General features: G+C 35.0%; 1 protein-coding gene across 2 annotated transcripts in view; it reads left to right on the top strand.

Annotated features, from left to right (window-relative positions):
* Positions 1-25,549, top strand: part of for (cGMP-dependent protein kinase for) — a 214,908-nt gene that overhangs the window by 121,819 nt on the left and 67,540 nt on the right. For both annotated transcript variants that reach the window (XM_077428327.1, XM_077428328.1), the window contains exon 3: positions 83-249. In XM_077428327.1, coding sequence (XP_077284453.1) covers positions 83-249 — 167 coding nt within the window. The remainder of the gene's footprint in view (positions 1-82; positions 250-25,549) is intronic.

Here is a 25,549-nt window from a genome sequence, read left to right as displayed (position 1 = left end):
TTCAGTCCTCGGCCCCGCTTGCGTTTACATGTACGGCTACGTTTTATGTTATTTATAAACGTTTCTATTCTCCGTGTTTCAGATCGAGAGATTTGATCAAAGAGGCGATCCTCGACAATGACTTTATGAAGAATTTGGAGCTGACACAAATTAGGGAGATCGTTGATTGTATGTATCCCGTTGAATATGCCGCTGGAAGTCTCATCATCAAAGAGGGAGATGTCGGCAGCATTGTATACGTTATGGAAGGTCAGTGGTTTATTTTTAATAGAAATAATACACAAATTAGTAACTAAAACTACATGATATAATATTGTAATACATTTGTACTGAAATTTTGAAAATAAGTTATTGTCAAATTTTTATAGCGACATCTATGAAATTTTTATAAAACTATTATCTTTTTCGAACAAATTACTATTAATATTATTAACTGAAATTTAGTAGTGACATCTACTGTTTTATTTTTATACTATTTTTCAAACATTTTTATGCTTTTGAAGGCAATACATTTAAATCATTTATATACATATTTGATTAAATAATCAATTGCATACGTTTGTATGAAAATAAATATTTATTCCAAGTGATATGGAAGATGTTTTATCCAAATAATCTGTATATTATATACTTATACATACAATAACATGGAAAGAGGAAAGTTTGTTGATTCATTTAGATACATATATATATGTATATCAAATGTTTATTCGCTTCTAATGAAGCTTAATGCTGCGAATTCGAATCTGTATAATATAAAAAGGTACTCGTTTAGATGTTTTTAATAAGCGAAATCATAACGAAGTGATTTGCACACGAACAGAGCTGGATACTTAGTCTGTTAAAATATAATCAACTTTATCTAAAGAAAACATAAATTTACTCGTTCAACTTTCGACTTGTTTAAATTCATCGTTTCTTCTGCATTCACACATATTGTTGAATGAATTCTCTCGACACTAAAAACTTAACTTAAAAAGATAACATTTTTAATTTATTCTTTATTATTATTATACATAAACACCGTAGTTTGTGAATTCTTAATCAACTTGTTTATTTTTTATGCGAATCGTTGTGAATTCTTGCTGGTTTTTGATTAATTAATTTTACACGCATTGTGCATAGCGTTTTCAATTACACACTTATTAATTAATTGTTCTTTTGTTGTGTTACGAAACGGAGAAACAATAACGAAATTTCGTATGAATGAATCGCAAGTTTACCGGTAAAAAATGTAATAACAAATTAATATAGTATTTGCCGTTCAACACTTTGCTGTTTGGACGAATAAATTGAATTTTCTCCTGGCGAAACGAATGATGATGATGATGATGATGACGAGCGTCGTTTTATTTGAACAAGACAGTCTCGCTCGGTAATAATATCGCATTTCACACGGGTCAATACCGTGTTTTTACCATTACCATCACCGTTCATCTCGTTTGATGCTTTCTACGCGTGACGGTCATGAAAGTGCATAAAAACATTGCAATTTAGACGATTGTTAATTTATGAGTATATCTTTTTTTTTTTCGAGCGCAGCTCATTATGTGATGTGCGACGCGCGCACTTTCTCGGCTATAATAACGTTCAATTTGAACGTACGAAAGTAAGGTCAGGTTTGATGAGAGAGTACCACTAATTTTGGCAATTTTGAAAGTGTCAGACCATTTATAGGACTATAAATCTGACGTGTTGTCGGTCGTAGAAATTGCCGTGTGTATGGTAGGTGTGTAGTATCGGGAGATAAATCGTCCAACTTTGTCTGGACAATTCGTTGTGTATTACACTAAGTCTGGATTACACTAAGCAGCAAAAAATAAATTACCGATCTTTACTAAGTTTGAACCATTGAATTCAAATATGACAATGATTCTTGTTGGCTTGCTCTCTTTTGATATGAGCGTTTAACAAAATGTGCTTTAATTCAAATTATAGTATTGTTGTGCAAAAAGTGGGTATTGAAATCAATAGTCAGATGTTTTTTCTATTGATTCTGATTTTTTATTGATTTGAATTACTTATAATTAATTATCTAGAGGATTTTTAAAGTCAAAAATATATGTATTTGTACTTGTTTTTCGAGCTATCAAGCATTTATTGAACCAGTTTTACATATATTTCCCTATGTTTGCGAGGGTTGATGATTGAGTGTATATGATTTTAAATTATAATATTAAATATCCTATGTAGGACGCTCATCGCTTGTAAGTGAAGGTGTGCGAACGTGAGCGAGTGAGATGGAGTGATGCCTCTTAGTTTGTTTTCGCAAAAGATTGAGCTAAAACTCCTACAGTCTTCAAATTGTGTTGAAACTTTGCTATTTTGCGCGGTTTTTACAAGCTTCTTCTACATATATTTAACTTCGCTCTTTTGTCTGACAACATTTCTGATTTGATGTCCTACATTCTTCCGATCGTTTTGAAACTTTGCCATTTTGCGCGATTTGGTCAACAATATATGTACATATATTCAAATCAAATCCGCCAGTACGATGTAAAAAAATAATCGTAATAGACAAGTTTAAAAAATGCACCGAGAACAGGGCGCAAGTAAATGACAACAGTGACGGAACAACACACTGCATTTATGCATTATGCCCGATTCTTCGACAAAATGTTTTTTCTGTTGCGTCAGATAAATACATATATATTATAATAATTCTATCTAATACATTAATGTATAAGTGAGGAATACCCAAAATATGAACTCTGTATTTAGTTTATTTACAGAGATATCAACATAGTTAGAGTAAATGTCGACTTTGTTAACATCACCGGTAAGGGAAGGTTAAAGACTGCATCAATGATGCAAGAGCGAAATGGTTAATGGAGAGCGCATCACTCCATCTTACTCGCTCACACTCACTTACTTGCCTAGAACATTTCATATTGTAATTTAAAATCACTTGCCACTCTAATTAAAACGTTCAGATAAAATAAAAAATATCTCTTAAACGAGTGCAAGGCAACAAAAATCATTGTCATATTCGAATTCAGTGGGCTAAACGTAGTAAAGATTTTTTACTCTATTACTAGTATTTAGTTTGCATTGTATAATATGAACATGTGTATGTATGTGTGGAGAAATCCAAAGATTTGTTGTTCAACTACATAAATGTAGTTGGAATAAAATAGAATCGAATCTCAACGGTTGCGTTTGTCGTTGAAAAAGTGTCCAAAAAGGAAATCTAAACATGAAAGTAAAAGTCAGCACACCGTTAAATTATGTGGTCGCAATTTTCGAGTACACTTTATTTATTCACATTTACCTGTGCGTTTGTATGCGGAGGCGAAAGTACATACATATGAACATTCGAATGGCACAAAGACACGAACTCACCAGTGATTTTAATTTCGATCAAGTTGATTCTAAAACATTTCGATGGCCGGTTCTTTAGTTGCCGTTTTCAAAAGATTTTATTTGGCTTGACATTCAGATTTTTAAAATAAGATAAAATGATAGGGGTTTATTTCGAACACCTCTTGAACGTCTGCAGATGAGGTTTCGTATAATTGGGTCAGGATTTTATATTCCAGATGTGTCCCAAATAAACGGCATGTACTGTGAATGGATGGAAATGTAATTGCACGTATGATTTGCGTCCTTGGAATAATTTGGAAGAAGTTAAAAGAGGAATTGGTGGGTGAGAATTATGTGTAATTTACGTTAGAAAATAAAGAATCGTTTTATAACTTCATATAAATGCTTTATTTGATTTTTAAATGCTTTTTATTATTACGAAATTATGTTCGCAATACATTTTATATCTATTTTAATAGCTACTGATCATTTTCTATTCTACAGTTTAATTTAATTTGGTTAGTAATCATAGTATTATATTATTCTAATGTTAATGTACAGCAGAATAGGAAAAATAGCTCAAAAACCTATTTATAGTTCTTATAAATGCTCATAATACATTTAATACATAATATTAATTAAATACTCTTTAAAGTCGATGACCTAAAGCAAACAAATGCTTTATAAGTTTATAACATTTGTTATAAAATATAAGCATACAATATTTAGAATTTTATACAATCATATGTATTACACATTAAAAGACATTTACCGATCGAATTTGTTATAAAACGTTTAGATAAAAAAAAATAATGAGATAGAAAACCAATCCTTATTTTTTTGTTATTTAATTTTATTTAATTTCATATAACATGAACATTTATTTACCTTTACAGATCGCTTCAAAGCGACGAGTACACGTATAAAGATACAATAAAATCAATATATTTATATAAGCATTTTTATACAATGTGAATTCATACAAACATCCACAGTGACATCTATGGATAAATTTTTTCAGCATTTTATTGTATAGAAATTGGCGACTCTCAAGACGCTGAATAACTTGAGATTAGCAAGAGAGATAGGAAGGAAATGCCAATTTTACAGGAACGGTTTCAATGAAAATCAGAAAAATTAGGAAACTCCGATAAGAAACGATCGACCTGGAGTCAAAAACCAAGGTCTGGCCAGCAGCGGGACTCTAGTGAGACTCGAACCCGTTATCACTCTCCCTGAAAGTATAATATGCTAACCATTAGTCCACGCCCATGGTTTTAAATTTATGAGCCATGTTTGTAAGTGAAAAATTGGCGAAACGAGCTCATTACATCATGGAAAAAATGTTTAAAAAAAAGTATATTTTTGCATTTTAAAATTCGCTATATAATCAATTGAAAGTATTTTTAAGCATTGAAAAATCACAATCAATACGAAAAACATCTGACTATTGATTTCAGAACTCACTTTTGGCATCGCAATACTAGATTTTGAGTTAATGACTATAAAAGTTGAAAAACTGTAAATATTGCGCATATTTTTAAACGCTCAAAAGGAAACCGACAAAAATCATTGTTATATTTGAATTTAGTGGGTCAAACTAAGTAAATATTTTGTTGTTGCTCAGTATAATCAATACAGGTTTGATCAAACTTATGAACTGCGTCTGTGAATATTACAAAATAAAGGACAAAAAGGCAATTTTAGAAAATAAATAAATCTAAAGGACAGAGCAGTTAGATAAAAGAATATCCTCTTAAATAAAAGAAAAGAGGTTTTGGTGTGAAAGTATGTATGCTTGTTTAGATCAGAAAATTTGAAATTGGACTTTTGAGAACCGAGATTTTGTATTTGTTTTCGTTTCGTGCGTGTCGAACATGTTTCGTTTTGTCGGCATGCAAATTTCAATATGTACTTTGCGCAAAGATTTTGCGTGAAAATTCAAGGACAACGTCTTGGAAATACACTTTCTGTGGGTTTTCAATGTCTTCTGCAAATAATGGGATCGATTTTGAATGAAAATCACATCGAAAGTCTTTAATTTTTGGAATTGAGTCGAGTATTCCATGTATGTACATATGTAGTAGAGTCAATAGTTGTCGAGAGTTGAGGCTGTCTGGATTATGGTTCCGAGTCGAAAGGAAAACTTGCACTTTCTCCGAAGCTGGTGTGGGTTATAATGAACAGGAGTTGGGTATATACGAAGTAGATATCCATGGTTAAAATGACGCATCTTCGAGTCCGGTTCGGACGAAAGTAAAATTAAACTCGCCCACGCATTGGTTGTCGTTGTCCAAAAAATGACTTGGTAAAGTGCGGAATTCGCTCCGACGAGTTTGAGTCAATTTTGTTCATGTGTTAATGTCATTGTGTTGGTTGCTGCAATGGAAATGATTTGCATTGGAGTGGTATTCAATTTGCTGCTTTTCGTATTTATTTTTTGGTTTTTTCCATTTGTATGAATTCCTTGATAGTCAAGTGAAACTTCTTTACGCTCGGTAGAATGAATTGGATTTATGCGGTTTAAATGCGTTTAAATGGTTTAAATTGTTCGACATTAGTGTGACTTAACCCTTTGAATGCCGATCGTCGTTTTGCCAACAGGTCCTGAAACGAGCCTGAAATACGCCGATAGGCGTTGTTTTTTGAGTATGTAAAAAATAAACAAGAACACTACCATTTTGAGTATGTAAAAAAATAAACAAGAATAAGCTCTACGAAGGAGAGTTTGCGGTGTTCAAACCGTGGCTCGGACCCCCCCCCCCCTCATCATCACGCTCAATACCAAAAATCGGCATTGGACGATGCTTTTTGCAAAAACAATGGTTCACTATTGTCAACCGTGCCTTATTTGCTCTCTTGTTTTGTTAACTAATGGAGAGGTATATTGTTATTTAGCCCTTTGAATGCCGATCGGCGTTTTGCCTACAAGTCCATGGGCCTGGAATACGCCGATAGGCGTTGTTTTTTGAGTATATAAAAATAAACAAGAATACTACCCGCTACGCCTTTTCAGGTAGCATTGAAAAAAAAATGCATTGAACATGGGTCGTGTAATCCGTGTCAATGTTTATAAACACTGGTTTACACCGGATTTTTTGAATTTATAACCAAAGCAGAATTTCCCGATGGAAATCTCTAACTGCTGAGTATTTTAGATTGTGGCTTGGCATTTAGATTGTGAGCATTACATTTTAACAACAATTAAGGAGATGGAACTAGTTTTGGAAAAATACATTCATTAATTGACTTCTTTTGTTTATTTTATAGTGTTGCAAGATATATTAGAGAGTAGAACACACCTTTACGAAACTCAAAATCCTCAGCGGTAGTGATCTAGGGTTTGTTTGAATAAGCTAGCTAAAATAAACATGAATACTACCTTTTTGAGTATGGAAAAAATAAACAAGAATAAGCTCTACGAAGGAGAGATTGTGGTGTTCAAACCGTGGCTCGGACCCCCCCTCCTCTTTCGTGGTCATCATTAAAGGGCGGATAACCAAGGTGCCGTTTATTGTTCAAATGTTGTAAATGCATTGTTAAAGGTTTGCCGAACCTTTTTTACATAGGATTTACAACAATTGCACAATGAGCGGCACCTTGGCTATCCTACCTCTAGTCATCATCACGCTCATTACTAAAGATCGGCATTGGGATGCTTTTTGCAAAAACAATGGTTCACTATTGTCAACCGTGCCTTTTTTGCTCTCTTGTTTTGTTAACTAATGGAAAGGTCTATTGTTATTTAACCCTTTGAATGCCGATCGGCGTTTTGCCTACAAGTCCATGGGCCTGGAATACGCCAACGGGCGTTGTATTTAGAGTATGTAAAAAATAAACAAGAATACTACCCGCTAAGCCTTTCCAGGTAGCATTGAAATGCATTGAATATGGGTCGTGTAATCCGTGTCAATGTTTATAAAGACTGGTTTACACCGGAATTTTTGAATTTATAACCATAGCAGAATTTCCCGATGGAAATCCCTAACTGCTGAGTATTTCCAGTCCATCGTGTGTCCCTACATTTAAAGGCAGGTAGCTGAGTGTTCAGACATGCAGTAGTTCCCCGGCATTCTCCATATACAATACATACGTTATTTCCCACAAACTTGGAATTCCCAAGTTTACATTGCTCCGGAATTCTCACGTTACAGTATATTAGACTGGTTATAGAAGATTTTTTTAAAGCTTCAACTTCTTTAACCCTTTAAATGCTGATCAACGCCGATCGGCGTTTTGCCTACAAGTCCACGGGCCTGGAATACGCCGATAGGCGTTGTTTTTTGAGTATGTAAAAATAAACAAGAATACTACCCGCTACGCCTTTTCAGGTAGCATTGAAAAAAAAATGCATTGAACATGGGTCGTGTAATCCGTGTCAATGTTTATAAACACTGGTTTACACCGGAATTTCTGAATTTATAACCATAGCAGAATTTCCCGATGTAAATCTCTAACTGCTGAGTATTTTAGATTGTGGCTTGGCATTTAGATTGTGAGCATTACATTTTAACAACAATGAAGGAGATGGAACTAGTTTTGGAAAAATACATTCATTAATAGTCTGCTTTTGTTTATTTTATATTGTTGCAAGATATATTAGAGAGTAGAACACACCTTTACGAAACTCAAAATCCTCAGCGGTAGTGATCTAGGGTTTGTTTGAATAAGCTAGCTAAAATAAACATGAATACTACCTTTTTGAGTATGTAAAAAAATAAACAAGAATAAGCTCTACGAAGGAGAGCTTGCGGTGTTCAAACCGTGGCTCGGACCCCCCCCCCCTCCTCTTTCGTGTTCATCATTAAAGGGCGGATAACCAAGGTGCCGTTTATTGTTCAAATGTTGTAAATGCATTGTTAAATGTTTGCCGAACCTTTTTTACATATGATTTACAACAATTGCACAATGAGCGGCACCTTGGCTATCCTACCTCTAGTCATCATCACGCTCATTACTAAAGATCGGCATTGGGACGATGCTTTTTGCAAAAACAATGGTTCACTATTGTCAACCATGCCTTTTTTGCTCTCTTGTTTTGTTAACTAATGGAAAGGTCTTGTTCCGACTTTTGTAATGACGTGTGGCAAACAGTCTTATTAACTGATTGTCGATTGGCATTATTGACGAGTTGGCATTAGTGTCGGCCCAAGCGGAAATACGCGACGGTCGACAGAGTTCGGGCAGACGGCGTACGGACAACTCGTGTTCCGTACGCTCCGCTGAACCACCACGTGCAAATTTTACATTTCAATAAACTACATCAAACCATTATCGAAGTCTTTTCCATGATGGTCACTTCGAACCGGACACCAGGAACCTAGGCCACAACACCAAACGGACAAACCAATAGGAAAAAACGTGGTCGAGAAAAAATGGATGTCAATTAAGAAATCGGTATCGTTCCTTTGTTACTATCCATACCTTTCCAATACTAATAACATGTTTGCTTCTATTTCAGCAATATATTGATTGATGTACAGAGGTACATGACCGCGTGATTGACGCAGAAAATATATAAATAAAAACATAACCTACAAAGACGCATGGGACACAGAGGTAATCCAAAATTATCGGAACGATCACATAAACATCGTAAAGGATATTCAAGTAAGTGAATGTATTCAATCTCAGGCAATCTGTTCAAAAGGCAATCATGTGGGTAGGTCAGTTTTAAAATATGTTTTAAAGTATAACAATTAATTAACGCGATTGTATAAAATAATATCGCGCTACGAAGGAATGTTTCATCGGTCGCATCGAATTTCGTATTAAAAGTGTAAAATCAGATGTAGTGTAAAATTAGCAAAGCACGTGGAGAATTATACTTGTAGCCCCAAAGTGGATTAAATCAAGTACATACCGGTATATTCATATCGGTAGATCTTTGTTTCTTAATGTGTGTAGAAACACCCTCCCCCCCCCCCCTTCCACGATAAATGTGGAATTATACTTGTAGCCCCAAAGTGGCTTAAACCAAGTACATACCGGTATATTCATAGCGGTAGATCTTTGTTTCTTAATGTGTGTAGAAACACCCTCCCCCCCCCCCCTTCCACGATAAATGTGGAATTATACTTGTAGCCCCAAAGTGGCTTAAACCAAGTACATACCGGTATATTCATATCGGTAGATCTTTGTTTCTTAATGTGTGTAGAAACACCCTCCCCCCCCCCCCCTTCCACGATAAATGTGGAATTACACTTGTAGCCCCAAAGTGGATTAAATCAAGTACATACCGGCATATTCATACATCGGTAGATCTCTTTGTTTCATAATGTGTGATGAAACAGTGGTGATTTAAAATAAATCACAAGACTTGTAGCCCCAAAGTGGTTTAAATCAAGCACCCACCAATTTAGGGTTGTTATTTCTTCCAAAATATGTTGGATAGATTCTGGTGATAATAGTTAAAGTAGAATATTAAGATTCACGGTTAATCATTGAATATTATTACCTTATCTCTACGAATAGTTCAATTGACAGCTATAGTAGAGAATAACTGTATTTATGAGACGAAATAGTGCAACTTTCTGAAACAAATGTCAAGTGCTGAAAACGAGGTAATAGAAGCTTCGACTTCCCAGTCGCATAAAGGTCGAAATCCAACTAGGGACGTAGAACCTATTAGAGACAGGTCAAGCTCTAGAATACATCAGACTCGAAGTCAGACTCAATCGATAAAAACATTAGCGAAAGAAAATAAAGTAGAAGTTACAATGACGTCAATAGAATTAAGGTATTCGGGCGCGTTTAAAAGACTACAGGAGAAAATAGACAGAATCTCCGAAATAAATGAAGGACAGTATCAATTTATTGAAAAAGCATACGACTATCTCCAAAAACTCCATTATGAGTATTTAGACAACATCACAGATATAGAGCAGGCGGATCAAATAGACGAAGAGTTCTACATAATCACAATGACAATTCAAAATCTTAAAGCAGCATTAGAGAGACAATCCATTCAAGATTGTAAACTGAAGGTAGAGCAAGCAACAATTAAATTTGCTAGAGATAAGTTACCGACGTTAACCATTCCCACATTTCAGGGAGATCCATCTGAATGGCAATCGTTTCAACAAGCTTTTAAGAATATAATAGGAAACAAAACGGAATATTCGAATGTCACGAAATTGCAATATTTGCATCAATCCTTAATCGGTCCCGCTTTGGCAGCTGTATCAGGTTTAGATATTAGCTCAGACAGTTACGAAATAGCTTGGAGTATTTTAGACAAGCAATATAATTTACCAAGACTTAATCTCAAAACTAGGATTAATTCACTTTGTGACTTAAAATTAATCACAAGAGAATCACATATCGAATTGAGAAATCTATTGAATCAGGTAACAGTGTGTATTAAAAACATTGAATCGTTGGGTTACGCGAGAGAAATTTTAGATCCATGGGTAACATGTTTAGTTCTAAGGAAATTACCTTTTAATCTAGTAAGAGACTGGGAAATATCGCTGGTTAGCAGAGAAATGCCACCATATGAAAGTTTAGAGACATTCTTGCAGAATAGATGTAATGTATTACAATCTACTGCATCTGTAACTACGGTGAAGGAATTCCCTCATAGTCGTCAAAGAATCATGAGAACTCATGTCGCGAACAAAAACCCATCAAGTAAGGTAAACGCATGCGCATTCTGTCGAAATAATCATTTCATAGGCAAATGTGATAAATTCAAAGCAAAATCCAGTATGGAAAGAAATGAATTCGTTAAATCTAATAACATGTGTTTTAAATGTTTAAATTCATCGCATAAGATAACAAATTGCAAGTCTAACTATAATTGCTTAAGGTGCAAACAAAACCATCATACTTTGTTGCATCAGGACGATACATTTAGTTCCAATAATACGGGAAGGAAGTCAATTAATGCTCATTCTACTCATTTCTCTCAAAGGGAGATAATTTTACCGACGGTACAAGTAGACATTATAACGTCCAATGGAACGGTCGTTAAGGGTCGCACATTATTAGATTCCGGCTCACAAGTCAACTATGTTACCACATCTTTCGCTAAGAAGAATAACTTCAAATTAGAGAAAATCTCTCAAAAAATTGTAGGTATCGCTAATCAAGAAAGTAGCATTCGTCACATCACCAAGGTGACCATAAGGTCTTCAACCACTAATTACTCAACCAAAGTGTTGTGTTTGGTATTACCAGAAATTACTGGCGAAATTCCAACTGTGAAACTGGATCAACAGTTAATTTCAATACCAGCGGGAATCAAGTTATCAGATCCCCTTTGGAATAAACCGACGCCAATCGATTTATTGCTCGGCGCCGAGATTTGCGTTCATGCTATGAAAGCAGGAACCATCCAGTTAGGAAAAGGTATGCCTATCTTAAAGGATACCGAATTCGGATGGACAATAGTTGGTCCATATCCCGAAGTAAATAATGCTCCAGGGAAGAGCCACATAGGCTTAAGTCAATTAGACAGTCACATTCAAAACTTTTGGATGATCGACCAGGTTCCTATGGTAAAACATCAATCTCTTGAGGAGAAAAGATGTGAGGAACATTTCCAAGCACACACATCACGAGATAAAAACGGTAGATTTTGTGTAGCTTTACCATATAAAAATTCCCCGGTAGTATTAGGAAGTTCATTACACATTGCGGAGAAAAGACACAAAACTTTGGAAAGACGTTTTTTAGCCAATAATAATTTAAAAATGGAATACAATAAAGTTTTAGAAGAGTACATAAATTTAGGACATATGTCAGAGTGTGAACCTCCGGAGGCACATGAGGTTCATTGTTATTTACCTCATCACGTCGTGGTTAAGGAGTCTAGCCTTACCACTAAATATCGTGTAGTTTTTGATGCGTCCGCAAAGACAACGTCTAATATCTCACTAAATAATATTTTGATGGTGGGACCTAATGTCCAATCAGATTTGTTAAGTTTACTACTCAACTTTCGACTCCATAAATACGTGATTACTGCGGATATTAAGCAGATGTACCGACAGATTCAAATAGCAGAGAAAAATAAAAATGTACAACGAATCATTTGGCGAACAGATCCCCAGAGTAAATTCAAGCATTACAAGCTTAATACAGTAACATTCGGAACTGCTTCAGCCCCATTTTTAGCTACTAGATGTCTAAATCAGTTAGCAGAGGAGAATAGAAACAAATATCCCATCGCTAGTAAAGTGATCGAACGTGATTTTTATGTTGATGATTTGCTCACGGGAACTAATACTATTGAAGCTGGTAAATTATTAAAGGTTCAACTGGAAACCATATTATTATCAGCCGGTATGCCCTTAAGCAAATGGACATCGAACAACTCCGATATAATCACGGATGTTAAAGCTGACGATTGTTCAGATTTTAACTTCTCTAACGAATCACACAAAACTTTAGGTTTATTTTGGAAACCGCGGGAAGACGTTTTTGTATTTAAGGTTCAAACCGAAGTCGAGACTGAAAATATAACAAAAAGAAACTTTTTATCAGTAATTAGTCAGATCTTCGACCCATTAGGACTATTATCTCCATTGTTAATTAATTATAAGATATTAATGCAATCTGTCTGGCAACAAACCATTGGTTGGGATGAATTCATTCCTCAGACAATCTTCAAAAAATGGAAAGATTGCCAATTATCCAATACAGTCATGAAACTTTATAAAATTCCTAGATTGATAATACTAAATAATGCCATTAATATACAGGCACACGGATTTTGTGACGCATCCGAGAAAGCTTATGGTGCTTGTATTTATGTAAAATGTACTGATCAATTGGGAAATTCCAAATGTCATCTTGTGTGTTCTCGTTCGAGAGTCGCTCCGCTCAGTTTTGTAACTATTCCGCGTTTAGAGCTGTGCTCCGCTATGTTATTATCAAAGTTAATGAAGTCAACAATAGACCAATTAACAATTCATATTAATGAAAAATATTATTGGACGGATTCAACCGTCGCATTGCATTGGATTAGAGGAGAGTCATGTAAATGGACCACCTTCGTTGCCAATCGAGTGGCCGAAATCCAATCAATATCTCAACCCATTGAGTGGTACCATGTCTCCTCTACAGACAATCCAGCAGATTTAATTTCTCGAGGGACTCAACCATCAGAATTAAATCATAATTCGTTATGGTGGGACGGCCCTAGTTGGTTGAAATTAGACGAATCACGATGGCCTCGAAGACCTCCTGAGATCACAATAGATCTTCCAGAGAGAAGGGTAGTCACTAACGCTACCCTTGTGAGGGAAAATAATTGGATAGATAAATATTCTCATCTTCCAAGACTCCTTCGAGTTTTATCATATGTTCGTCGGCCACTAAGGAATAAACAATTAAACGTTAAAGAAAATAACGAACCGTCCGCTTTAGAATTAAAAGATGCTTTAAATAATTTGATAAGGTTATCGCAAATGGAATCATTTCCATTGGAATATCGTTTGCTGAGCAAGGGACATCCAATTCCCAGTAGCAGTAAATTAGCTAAATTGTCCCCTCTATTCCACGAGAATTTAATTTGTGTTGGAAGTAGACTTCCTCTGGGAACAACTCTATCAACGTCACCCATTATCTTGTCAAATAAGCATAAACTTACACACATGATTGTCCGAGATGCGCACTTGAAATATATTCACTTGGGTACTCAAGCCTTACTGTCGTTATTGCGGCAGACCTATTGGCCATTGGCCGGACATAATACTGTCAAAGGAGTGGTGCGTTCATGTGTCATTTGTTTCAGAAATAAACCACTGTCACACAATAGATTAATGGGATTACTCCCGCTTGAACGTACCACTGCGAATTTTCCTTTCAGTCATGTGGGGATAGATTTCGCAGGACCTTTTCCTGTGAAGAGTGGTTGCAATAAGAATTCTAAGATAATTAAGGGTTACGTTTGTGTCTTTGTGTGTTTTTCCAGTAAGGCAGTTCACTTGGAACTTGTCGGAGACTTAACGAGTTCAAATTTCTTAAATTGTTTAAGAAGATTCGTAGCCAGACGTGGCAGGCCCAATACGATATATTCCGACAATGCTACTAATTTTGTCGGTGCAAGTCGTGAACTCGTTAATTTAGTAAAATTAATTTACGAACGTCCTCATGAGGAGAAGCTACTACGGTATGTAGCCTCCGAAGGGATTCGTTGGAAGTTTAACCCGCCAAGGGCGCCTCACATGGGAGGGCTGTGGGAAGCAGCGGTTAAATCCATGAAGATTCATTTAAACAAGGTGTTAAAGGCCACCACCTTAAATTTCGAATCATTTTGTACGGTATTGACTCAAATAGAAGCTTGCATGAATTCCCGTCCTCTTAGTCCCTTGTCTTCGGATCCACTAGACCTTTTACCCCTCACACCTGGACATTTCTTAATTGGCAGATCCTTACTCGCTCTTCCAATGGAGGTTAAATATAACACTAATGTCCATGCCAATCTGCTTCAGATACAATTGACCACAGCAGCATTTTGGAAACGTTGGTCGGCGGAATATTTACATTCTTTGCAGTTACGACACAAATGGAAGAAGGACTCGAGCAACAATCTGAGTGTGGGTCAAATGGTCCTGTTAAAGGAGGAACACATGCTGCCAACCCGATGGGTCTTGGGTCGAGTCACTAAATTGTATCCCGGACCAGATGGCAGAGTTCGAGTCGTCGACGTCTTTACTGCCAGCGGAGAGTTTCGTCGGTCCAGTCATCTAGTGGCGCCATTGCCGATTCTACCACAAGGACCACTTGACAGGAAGGAAGATCAGCAAGAGGGAGGAGAAACAGCAGCTTCAATTCCGTCAACTTCGGTAGCTTAGTTTAACCCGAAGACACTACCCCCAACTCATATTACTTATTAGATGTAATCATGAGTTTAAATCAGTCAATGTTAATAGTAGTACTCCGTAATTCACTTTAATTGTGTTGTGTGTATAATTTAAGCTATTTTCATTTTAACATTCGGCAGTATATATCTCCGAATTTAATCTAATCATTTTGTCTTTATAATATAAGACTTGTCTCATGTCATCACTCGGAAGGATTATATCCGAGTTTAAAATAAACTGTTCAAATTTGACAGTTAAAATTAGATTCATGATTTGTTAATGTTAGTCTCCAAGCCACACTTAATGGAGCATCTTAAATTATTTCATGTCTACTTAATTATAACCTGCCGGGAGTCATCCGCAGGTCTTATGTTTCTTGTTATGAAAACATAAGTTAACTCTTACTGTTTATAGTATTTATGTGAATCATAGAATAAGTAAATATTATAATACTGAACATTTCGATGTAACGTAGAGACATCTATAATCATAGTTCGCCTTCATTTCCTGCTTGTAGGAATGAATGAATGACTTTCCAATTTACTTTTAATTTAGCAATGTTTGTGCTACTTGTTGATGAAATCAAGTTAACTTAGGAGCATTACACTCACTAATCAAGTTTAGTTGATCGGTAATAGCTGATCTGTCTTGACAACTGTAACAGTGTCAACATTGTATTGTCTAAGTTAACATCAAGATGAGGAATGCTTAAGTTTTAAACCATATACAGTCCACTCTCTCTTCTTTAAAGTAAACTTATCTTGTAATGCTTATTCACAGCTTCAAAGGAGATTTCAAAAATTTTAATGTAAAGAGAAACAACATTCACCAGAGGTATACCTATAAGTTGAAATATTACTGAACCAATAAATTGATTTTATCCTCACACTGGATGAGGCAAAGGTTTCATTATTCACCCTCTATTTAATTATTTTAAGAGCTATGATTTATTGTAAACGACTCGTCAGTAATGCTGTAACTCTGTAGAATAACTGTATTGTTCAACAGTTTTCCTATGTGGGACTATGTTCCGACTTTTGTAATGACGTGTGGCAAACAGTCTTATTAACTGATTGTCGATTGGCATTATTGACGAGTTGGCATTAGTGTCGGCCCAAGCGGAAATACGCGACGGTCGACAGAGTTCGAGCAGACGGCGTACGGACAACTTGTGTTCCGTACGCTCCGCTGAACCACCACGTGCAAATTTTACATTTCAATAAACTACATCAAACCATTATCGAAGTCTTTTCCAGGTCTATTGTTATTTAACCCTTTGAATGCCGATCGGCGTTTTGCCTACAAGTCCATGGGCCTGGAATACGCCGATGGACGTTGTTTTTTCAGTATGTACAAAGTAAACAATAATACTATCCGCTAAGCCTTTCCAGGTAGCATTGAAAAAAAAATGCATTGAATCGTCGTGTAATCCGTGTCAATGTTTATAAAGACTGGTTTACACAGGATTTTTTGAATTTATAACCAAAGCAGAATTTCCCGATGGAAATCTCTAACTGCTGAGTATTTTAGATTGTGGCTTGGCATTTAGATTGTGAGCATTACATTTTAACAACAATTAAGGAGATGGAACTAGTTTTGGAAAAATACATTCATTAATAGATTTGTTTTGTTTATTTTATATTGTTACATTAGAGAGTCTAAACACACCTTTACAAAACTCGAAATCCTTGGCGGTAGGCGGTAGGTAGTTAGTAGTAAAAAAGGTTCGGCAAACCTTTAACAAATCACGGCGAACAATTGAACAATGAACGGCGCGCTTTGGGTCCGCTCACTAAATTAATCTGTATACCACACTCGTCACTTTGGAGCAATGTGTTAAGACGAGTGTGTATCTTACATCTAATACATACTCCAGTATATCGTTTCTTTACAATCTTTCTTGTATCGTATTACAAACTGTCCTTTGCTAGAGTTCAATCCTGATTTTTATTCTTCCTTTTCGACATCTCCATCCTTTTATTCTATGGTGGTTATTTTTATCTTTCTTGTTTTTCGTACAGTAAAATTTGTCTTTTGATTGAATTTTATGCCGATTTTTACGTTTCTTTATTTTTTCTCCTTCGATCCACTTATCCAGCATTGGGTAGGAAGCTTGGTCCTAATCTTCTAGTAGACCTTTTCATCACAATCTTTCCTGCCTTCTGTATTGAATTTTATCCTTCTATCTTGATTCCTTGAATTCAATATGAAATCCATCATTGCTGACTATTCCGTTGCTGCCAAAACTTGCACTTTAGACTCAACTCAACGTTTCGCAGATAGATCTAACCTGTCCCAGCCCCTTCCAGATCAACCTTTTCAACGCTTTTCTACCTACTATGACAAAAGACTCGAAGATTGGATCTTTCTTTGAGCAGGTAGAGAGAAAAAGATCACCTACACTAACACTAATGAAGTCGACTCAACACAAAACAGTAGATCTTCACATATGTTCATACATAATCTTGAAAGCATAACCCTAAGGTCACACACACACACTACATATGCATGTAAATATGTACAACGAGTTCGATAGAAACGGCGAAAGCAGTCACATTTATTTATCTCAACTTGGCACTTTCCTCAGGAGAGAGAGAGAGAGAGAGAGATCAAAAGACAGCTCCAGGGTTGTTCATCAATTATAGTTATCGCCTAAACTGTGACGTAAAAACAATAATGATAAACAACAACAAGATGAAAAAGAAACAACGGAACTTTCGATTTCTGTTCGACCCGACGGGTTTTCATTGTGCAAATCGAATGCACATTCACTTTCGTGTCTACATACAGACATACATACTTACATACAGACGGACACACTCGTTGAATATTCATTTAGACTTCTTTTTTGGAATGTTTACACCCAATGCGCTCTAATTGCTCATCTATCAGCATATATTTCTGTACTTGTACTCTCACATAACGCCATTTTGATTTCTAATATGATACACACTAATGTTCGGATGCATAGCTTATACATACATACATATGTATATAATACATAGACATTGTATACCAAATTCAAAAAAGATGTGTGAAATCACTAGATTTGCGACTCATTGCGTGATCGTCATTTATAATTACGGTGACCATATTATTTTGGAGTAAAATAAAGTCATATCGTCTTATCAGAATCGTTTCATAACTTAAAAAAATATAAAGTTATAAGGATTATTATTTCTATTACATGTAAAAAAATTTCAGTCCGATTCAGTTAGCGGTTTTGGAGATAATTGAGTTCAAAAACTTAAAAAAAAGAGGACACATATAAGGGGAGGTACCATTTCCGGTCTTCTTAATAATTTGAAAAAAATTTACGTCGTATCGATAAGCATTTCAGTAACTGATACTAAGTTTCAGTTCGATAGGACTAACGGTGTTCAAAAAATCCCCAAAATACACAGACACACACACACACACACATTTTTTCTAGATCATGAAAACGAGATCAGTGATCGATTCTGAGTTGGAATCAGTCATAATCTCGAGTTCCAATTTTCGCATGATCACAAAACTTCATCTATTGTTACTACGTATGTACATAGATAAAGTAAAAGTGCTTTATAAGTTTATAGCATTTGTTATAAAATATAAGCATACAATATATTTAGAATGTTAAACAATCATATTTATTACACATTATTAAAATTTAAAAGACATTTAACGACCGAATTAGTACGTATTTAGATAAAAAAAAAATAATGAGAGAAAACCAATCCATATAAACGTGGTAAAGTGAAAAATTTAAACGAAATAAGCTCATCATGGAAAAAAATGTATATTTTTGCCTTTTAGAATTCGCCAGATAATAATCAATTAAAAGTATTTTAAAGCATTGAAAAATCCCAACCGATAGTAAAAACATCTGACTATTGATTCCAGAACTTACTTTTGGCATCGCAATACTAGATTTTTAGTTAAAGACGATAATAGCCGAAAAACTGCAAAAATTGCGCATATTTTTTTATTTGCTTTTTATTATTATTTTTATTATAAATTATATTCAAAATACATTTTATATCTAATTTAATAGCTGCTGATCTACCGATCATTTTCAATTTTACAATTTTAATATATATTTGTTAGTAATCATAGTATTATGTATATTATTCTAATGTTAATGTACAGCATAATAGGAAAAAGAGCTTAAAAACCTATTTACAATTTGGGCATATTTTTAATAAACAAAAAGAAACCAACAAAAATCATTATCATATTAGGGTCAAACTAAGTAAATATTGATTATTCTCCACTCAATACAGGTTTGATAAAATTTATGAATTGCATATTTAAAAATTTCGGTGTTAATATTTAAAGCGATAGTCGATATTACAAAATAAAGGGCAATTTTAAATAATAAATAATAAATCTAAAGGGCAGAGCAGTGAAATAAAAGACTGTCCTCTTAAATAATGGACGTATGGTCAGCGTATATACATATATAATATAAATAGACTGAGAAATTTGAGATAGATAGACCGAGACACATAAGCACACGACAATTGAACACGACACAGTTGGACGTATTGGCAAATGGACAAAATTCGTGTTGAATGTTTCTATGTTGAAGTGGTAAACGCACAGGTATGTCACCGCACGTTCCTGGCAGCAAATATGGTACTATTGTAATACAAGATGCGTGCTTGGCATATAACACGTGGGATATTCTCATTGTTGGCCATGAATTTCAACTGAAACAATGAACAACTCAAACATTTACACACACCTACTCTTTAATGTATCCTTAATTGCATAAAAAATGCTGCTACACGAATGTGTGTATGTAATTCGTACGCGAAATAGCCTTCAAACTGCCGGTTGCGTTTACGCTTTTTTTTTAATTGCCAGATTTTCATATCGAGTCGGTCGTTAGTAACGGACCTGCTTGTTTTGTGGTAATAGTTTCAAATTAATCTCGTTAGGTGCGATTCAAGATTGTAATAACAAAAGTGCAAAATTGTTGGTATTATGAAAGGACTTTTTTGATTGACGTAAATTGCAATTTTTCTATTTACATGTGGGCTGTTGTTTCATTGAAGAGATTTCGCAATGACGAAATTTTCAAATTTCTGGAAGATCAGTTTTTACTCATTTTATCTCGCCTTAAGAATATTTAAATTAAAAAGGACGTTCGGCATTAGTTGTTTTTATTAATAACGATTTTATTAAATTATAAAGAAGAACAATGGAATAAATTCTAGATGGGAATATCATTAAAATGTGTATTTATGTATATATTTTTTATAAATCTGATTTCTCAGAATTTATAGAAAAAAATATGAATACCGAATGCTATGTAGTTTTATTTTAAGGATATTTAAACTCTGAATTAGAGGTGCTCAGTTGAACTACTGCTTATATAATATACATATGTAGTTTTATAGGTAGATGTTTCAAAACTATGAAACGTCTATGTATATTTATTTATTTATTTTATTTATTTTTTTATTTAATTTACACCAAGAAGGCCTAACAGGTAAACCCAATGCGCCTTCCTGGCCAAAGACAATTATATAAACATATATGTACACCATCCATATATACACAAATACACATACACGTATACACAAATACACATACATACATTGTATATAAATATAAAAATACACATATGAAGTGAAGTATAAATTAATAATGTTATTAGCAAAGATTTTGCCGTTGGAAGGATGCTTTTTTATTACCAATAGACCGCTCCATAAGTGTTCAAAGAAATATATTTCAATTTGGTGTTTTGCCGTTATGGTTATTGTTAATTTCGTATAAAATCTTTTTTGTTTTGAAGCTTTCTTGATTTCAGATTTGTTGGAACGTGTATTGTTATTTAGGGTTGTTATTACTAATAACTAGAGGTAGGATAGTCACAGTGCTATCCATTATTCGGCAAACCTTTAACAATGCATTTACAACCTTTGAACAATACACGGCCCCCTCAGGCTCCGGTGACTACTAATAACAACCCAACAACTTATTAGGGCAAGGTTTTGGTTTTTTTTTTGCTCTTTTGCTTTTAGCACTGTTGGAATGGTTTATTGTATTTTGAGATTGCCCTAACGAGTGTCCGTCTTTTAGTTATTAAAAATCCTAAAAAAAACAAGCAGAAATTTCTCAGAAAATGACAACTACATACATATGTACGTGGTTCTTATATAAAATTACAGATATTTGAGTAAAGTATTGAGTAAAGGCAAGGAAGAGATGTTTCAAATGATTGAAAATTATTCAGTGTGACATTGATCTTGAATTTCGACGTTAATTTGATCGATATTTTATACACATTTAAATGATAATAAAATAAATTAGTCATTATTGATGTTGGTGTAATACGAGCGTGATGATACTCTCTTGATAGATGTTAAAAATCAATTAAACGCATAGTTATGTTATGGGGGGTTCTAACGACGTGCGATATGAAGCCAGGTATATTCAACATTTTATTGCCTCTTTTATAAGTACAACTGTTTAGTCTCTGGGAAATGATGCTCTACATACATACATACATATGTATATATTTTGATTAAAAATCGAACAATTTTTTTAACTTTTTAAAAATCGAGTCGACTAGTAATGCTGCGACTTATACATCAATTTTAATTGCGTCTAATTGTACGTCCCCTATATTTCGAATTAAACTCAATTGGTTACTTGAATACGTGTACGTAACGTCAATCGTAACGTCCCAAGCGATTTGTTCAGAGTGGAATTTTAATAGAGTCAATGCACCGAGCTTTGCGAAATTGTGTTTTGATACATAATACACCCAACATAAGTGAAACTTCCATCGCATTTTCGATTTGTTGCTACTTTTTGCTTGTATTTTAAGTAAGCACTTGTATATGCCAGCAGCGTGGTCTATGTAGTGGTGATTGTTGTTATTATTGTGTCACGGGTTCGATTCCCACTAGTGTCTCGTTGTTTGCCAAACCTTGGTTTGTCGAGGTCGATCGTTTCTTATCAGAGTTTGCCAATTTTTCTGATTTTCATTGAAACGGTTCCTGTAAAATTGGCTTTTCCTCTCCAATTTTCTGCCGCAAACCTCGAGTTATTGTTATTATATATCGGGTTTCGCCAGATTTCTCTCCATAGATGTCCGTGTGGATGTTTATTGAATGTAAAAATCGTATTGTTACATTAAAAATGTTATTGATCGTATTTTATACGATGTTTGTAATGTCTGATCATAGATGTCAGGTATTGTTTCGATTCACATGTGTATTTATTTATTTACTTTACATATACGGCCGCAAGGACCATTGAACAATAATATTATAAATAGAACAATAAAACAAAAAAAGAAAACACAATATTAATAAAAGAAAAAAATACTAGTTTTAAAACTAATTGAATAAATAAATGAATTAATTAAAACAATAAAATATAATGCATTCAGCATTTGTATAAATCAGAAAAATGATGATGCAACGATTTTTTTAAACTATGTTTACTAATATTAAAAAATTCAAATTGGCTAAATTCGTTTCCCAGTTTATAAAGTCGGGGTAACGTTGAATTTTTGTTATAACTAGTGGCATAATTTTTGATGTGGAATAAATAGTGGCATCTGGTAAATCTCCGCGGTGTATGAAAATTTATGAGGTCCACTAATTCACTACAGTCCACAACTCCGCTGATTATACCAAACAGACATAAGAAATCGTTGATTATTCTCCTGTCACAAAGTTTGATCATATTCAATTTAATATACTTGTTAGTGACAGGGTGAGATTTTGTAAAAAAATTATAATCAATGAATCTAATACATCTATTCTGAATCCACTCAATGGAATTACTATGTACCTGGGAATTAGGGGACCATATTGGCGAATTGTATTCAAGTCGATTCCTTACCAATGAGAAGAATAATAATTTAATATGTATGTAATAAGCATGTGTATGTATGTAATTAGCATGTATTTAATATATGTAATATATAATTTTACGAGTCTTAGTCTGTTTAGCGCACTCGCCGCTTTGGAGCAGTCTGTTAGGCGAGTGTGCGTATTGATTGAAAAATAAAAATAAACATAATGTTATTTCGTCACAAGTAGTATTGTTAATATGTAACTGGATTCACTTATTGGGATTCTCGACACGTTGATGTGAAATATGAATAGTACGTGTTCGAATTCTTGCCTCGAATGGTGATGTAAAACGTATACGTTGCATTTACCTGTATAATATTTTACATTAGAATTTGGAGCGGTCGTGCAAAATTGCGGTAAAAAAATGTCACGTATGGCCGATAAGATAAATGCATAAAGTAAAAAAAAAAAAATGTATACGTCTGTCTCGTCGAGATCGGCAGACATCTTAGATCTGTTATCTTATCGTTGTTTGAACTTATTTCAAATGCGGCTCAAACTTTTCAAAGTCGTATGATGTGGAAAAGTTTTTCGTCCAGAGAAACGCTAGGTTGGTTTTGTTGGATGCTGAAATTTAGTATATAAAAAAAGTGTGTATAATCTGGTTCCAGGATTTCGTATTGATGTTTTTACATATATACTAGTAAGGCCTAGCAGGTAGACTCCAATGCTTCAACAATGAAATCAGATAAATTGGCAATCTGTGATAGGAAACGATCTACTTGGAGTCACAAATATCCAAGTCTGACCAGCAGTATTACAGATAATATGCTCAGAATGAATTATTTTCAATCGAGGACCTCTCAGTGCTAGACAGAATCCTAACCACTGAGCCATGCTGCTGGCTTAATATTGGCTCTTCGTTTTCGGTTCAGATTACTGTCAACGTCGACTTATTAATTAATTGCATATAAAAATGAAAACATTTTAATAAACAGTTTACTGGTTACTATTAAGAATAAAATTGTTTTTTTTTTTTATTAAGTACACGCATATTTAAAAATGTAAAAAATAGTTCAATATTCACTCTTTTAATTCAAGTACTTTTTCAAAATTATACGCCGATGGTCAATGGGCAATATGCTAAAGTAAGTAGCCAAATTTTCAATGGTGCCATAAATACTAGTTTTAGACGGTCGATGGATGCTTTTCAAATAATAATAGACTGCTCCATTAGTGTTCAAAGAGAGAGAGAGAGAAAAAAAGCATGGTTTTGAAAATTTGCAAAAAGCAAGAAATTGAAAATGGTGAACTCTTTTTTTGCGAAAAACATCCGTCGAACTCTGATAAGGCTTTGATAAGGACTTAGAAAGTCTTCGGTGGTGGAGATTCCATTTCCCAAGAAAAAGTGTTAATTACTGTCAATTAGTATTGCATTACAAAACAAGAGAGCAAAAAAAAAGGTTGACAATAGAAATTGACAATAGTGAACTATTTTTTTTGGAAAAAAGCATCCTGACCGCCTTTCCTTAATAATTTACATATTTAATCCGTAGAAAAAGGCGAATATTTTATTGTAAAATTTCCCCCCCCCCCACTTAATTTTCAATAATTTTTTTATTATCTATATATTATTTATATGGGCGTTGGGGATTGCATTATTCTCCTCATCGTCTGGAATAAAAGCTATTATTATTATTATTATTATTATTATTAATATTAATATTATTATTATTATTATTATTATTACTAGCTGTATTACCCGGCTTCGCTCAGTGTTTATAATATAAACCGCTTAAACATGACTAAGCTAATTTAATTAAAAAAAAAAAAAAAATTTAAAAATTAAAAAAAAAAATTTAAAAAAAAAATTTAAAAAAAAAATAAAAAAAAAATAAAAAAAAATCAAAAAAAAATCAAAAAAAAAATCAAAAAAAAAATTTAAAAAAATCAAAAAAAAAAATTTTTTTTTGCCTTCTAGGGCTTCGCCCTCGGCGCCCCCCTGAGCCTTTGCCTTCTAGGGCTTCGCCCCTCCACGCCCCATGAACAATAGCCGTCTAGGGCTTCGCCCCCCTTAGTTAATGCCTTTTAGGGCTTCGCCCCCCGCGCCCCCAAGATTAATTGCCGTTTAGGGCTTCGCCCCCCTTAGCTAATGCCTTTAAGGGCTTCGCCCCTCCGCGCCCCCATGATTAAATGCCGTCTAAGGCTTCGCCCCCATGATCAGTTGCCTTTTAGGGCTTCGCCCCTCCGCGCCCCCATGATTAATTGCCGTCTAGGGCTTCGCCCCCCTTAGTTAATGCCTATTAGGGCTTGCGCCCCATGAGGCTGGGCCCCCCGGGCCCCCTTCGGGGCCCCACGGGGCTGCGCCCCTTGTGGCGCCCCCTTTTGAGCCCCATGGGGCTGCGCCCCATGAGGCTGGGCCCCCCGGGCCCCCTTCGGGGCCCCACGGGGCTGCGCCCCTTGTGGCGCCCCCTTTTGAGCCTCATGGGGCTGCGCCCCATGAGGCTGGGCCCCCCGGGCCCCCTCCGGGGCCCCACGGGGCTGCGCCCCTTGTGGCGCCCCCTTTTGAGCCCCATGGGGCTGCGCCCCATGAGGCTCGGCCCCCCGGGCCCCCTTCGGGGCCCCACGGGGCTG

The sequence above is a fragment of the Arctopsyche grandis genome, chromosome 3, assembly GCF_051622035.1.
Source record: "Arctopsyche grandis isolate Sample6627 chromosome 3, ASM5162203v2, whole genome shotgun sequence".
In the NCBI taxonomy this organism is placed as follows: Eukaryota; Metazoa; Arthropoda; class Insecta; order Trichoptera; family Hydropsychidae; genus Arctopsyche; species Arctopsyche grandis.
The sequence above is the reverse complement of the archived record's forward strand: the minus strand, read 5'-3'. Positions and strand labels throughout refer to the sequence as shown.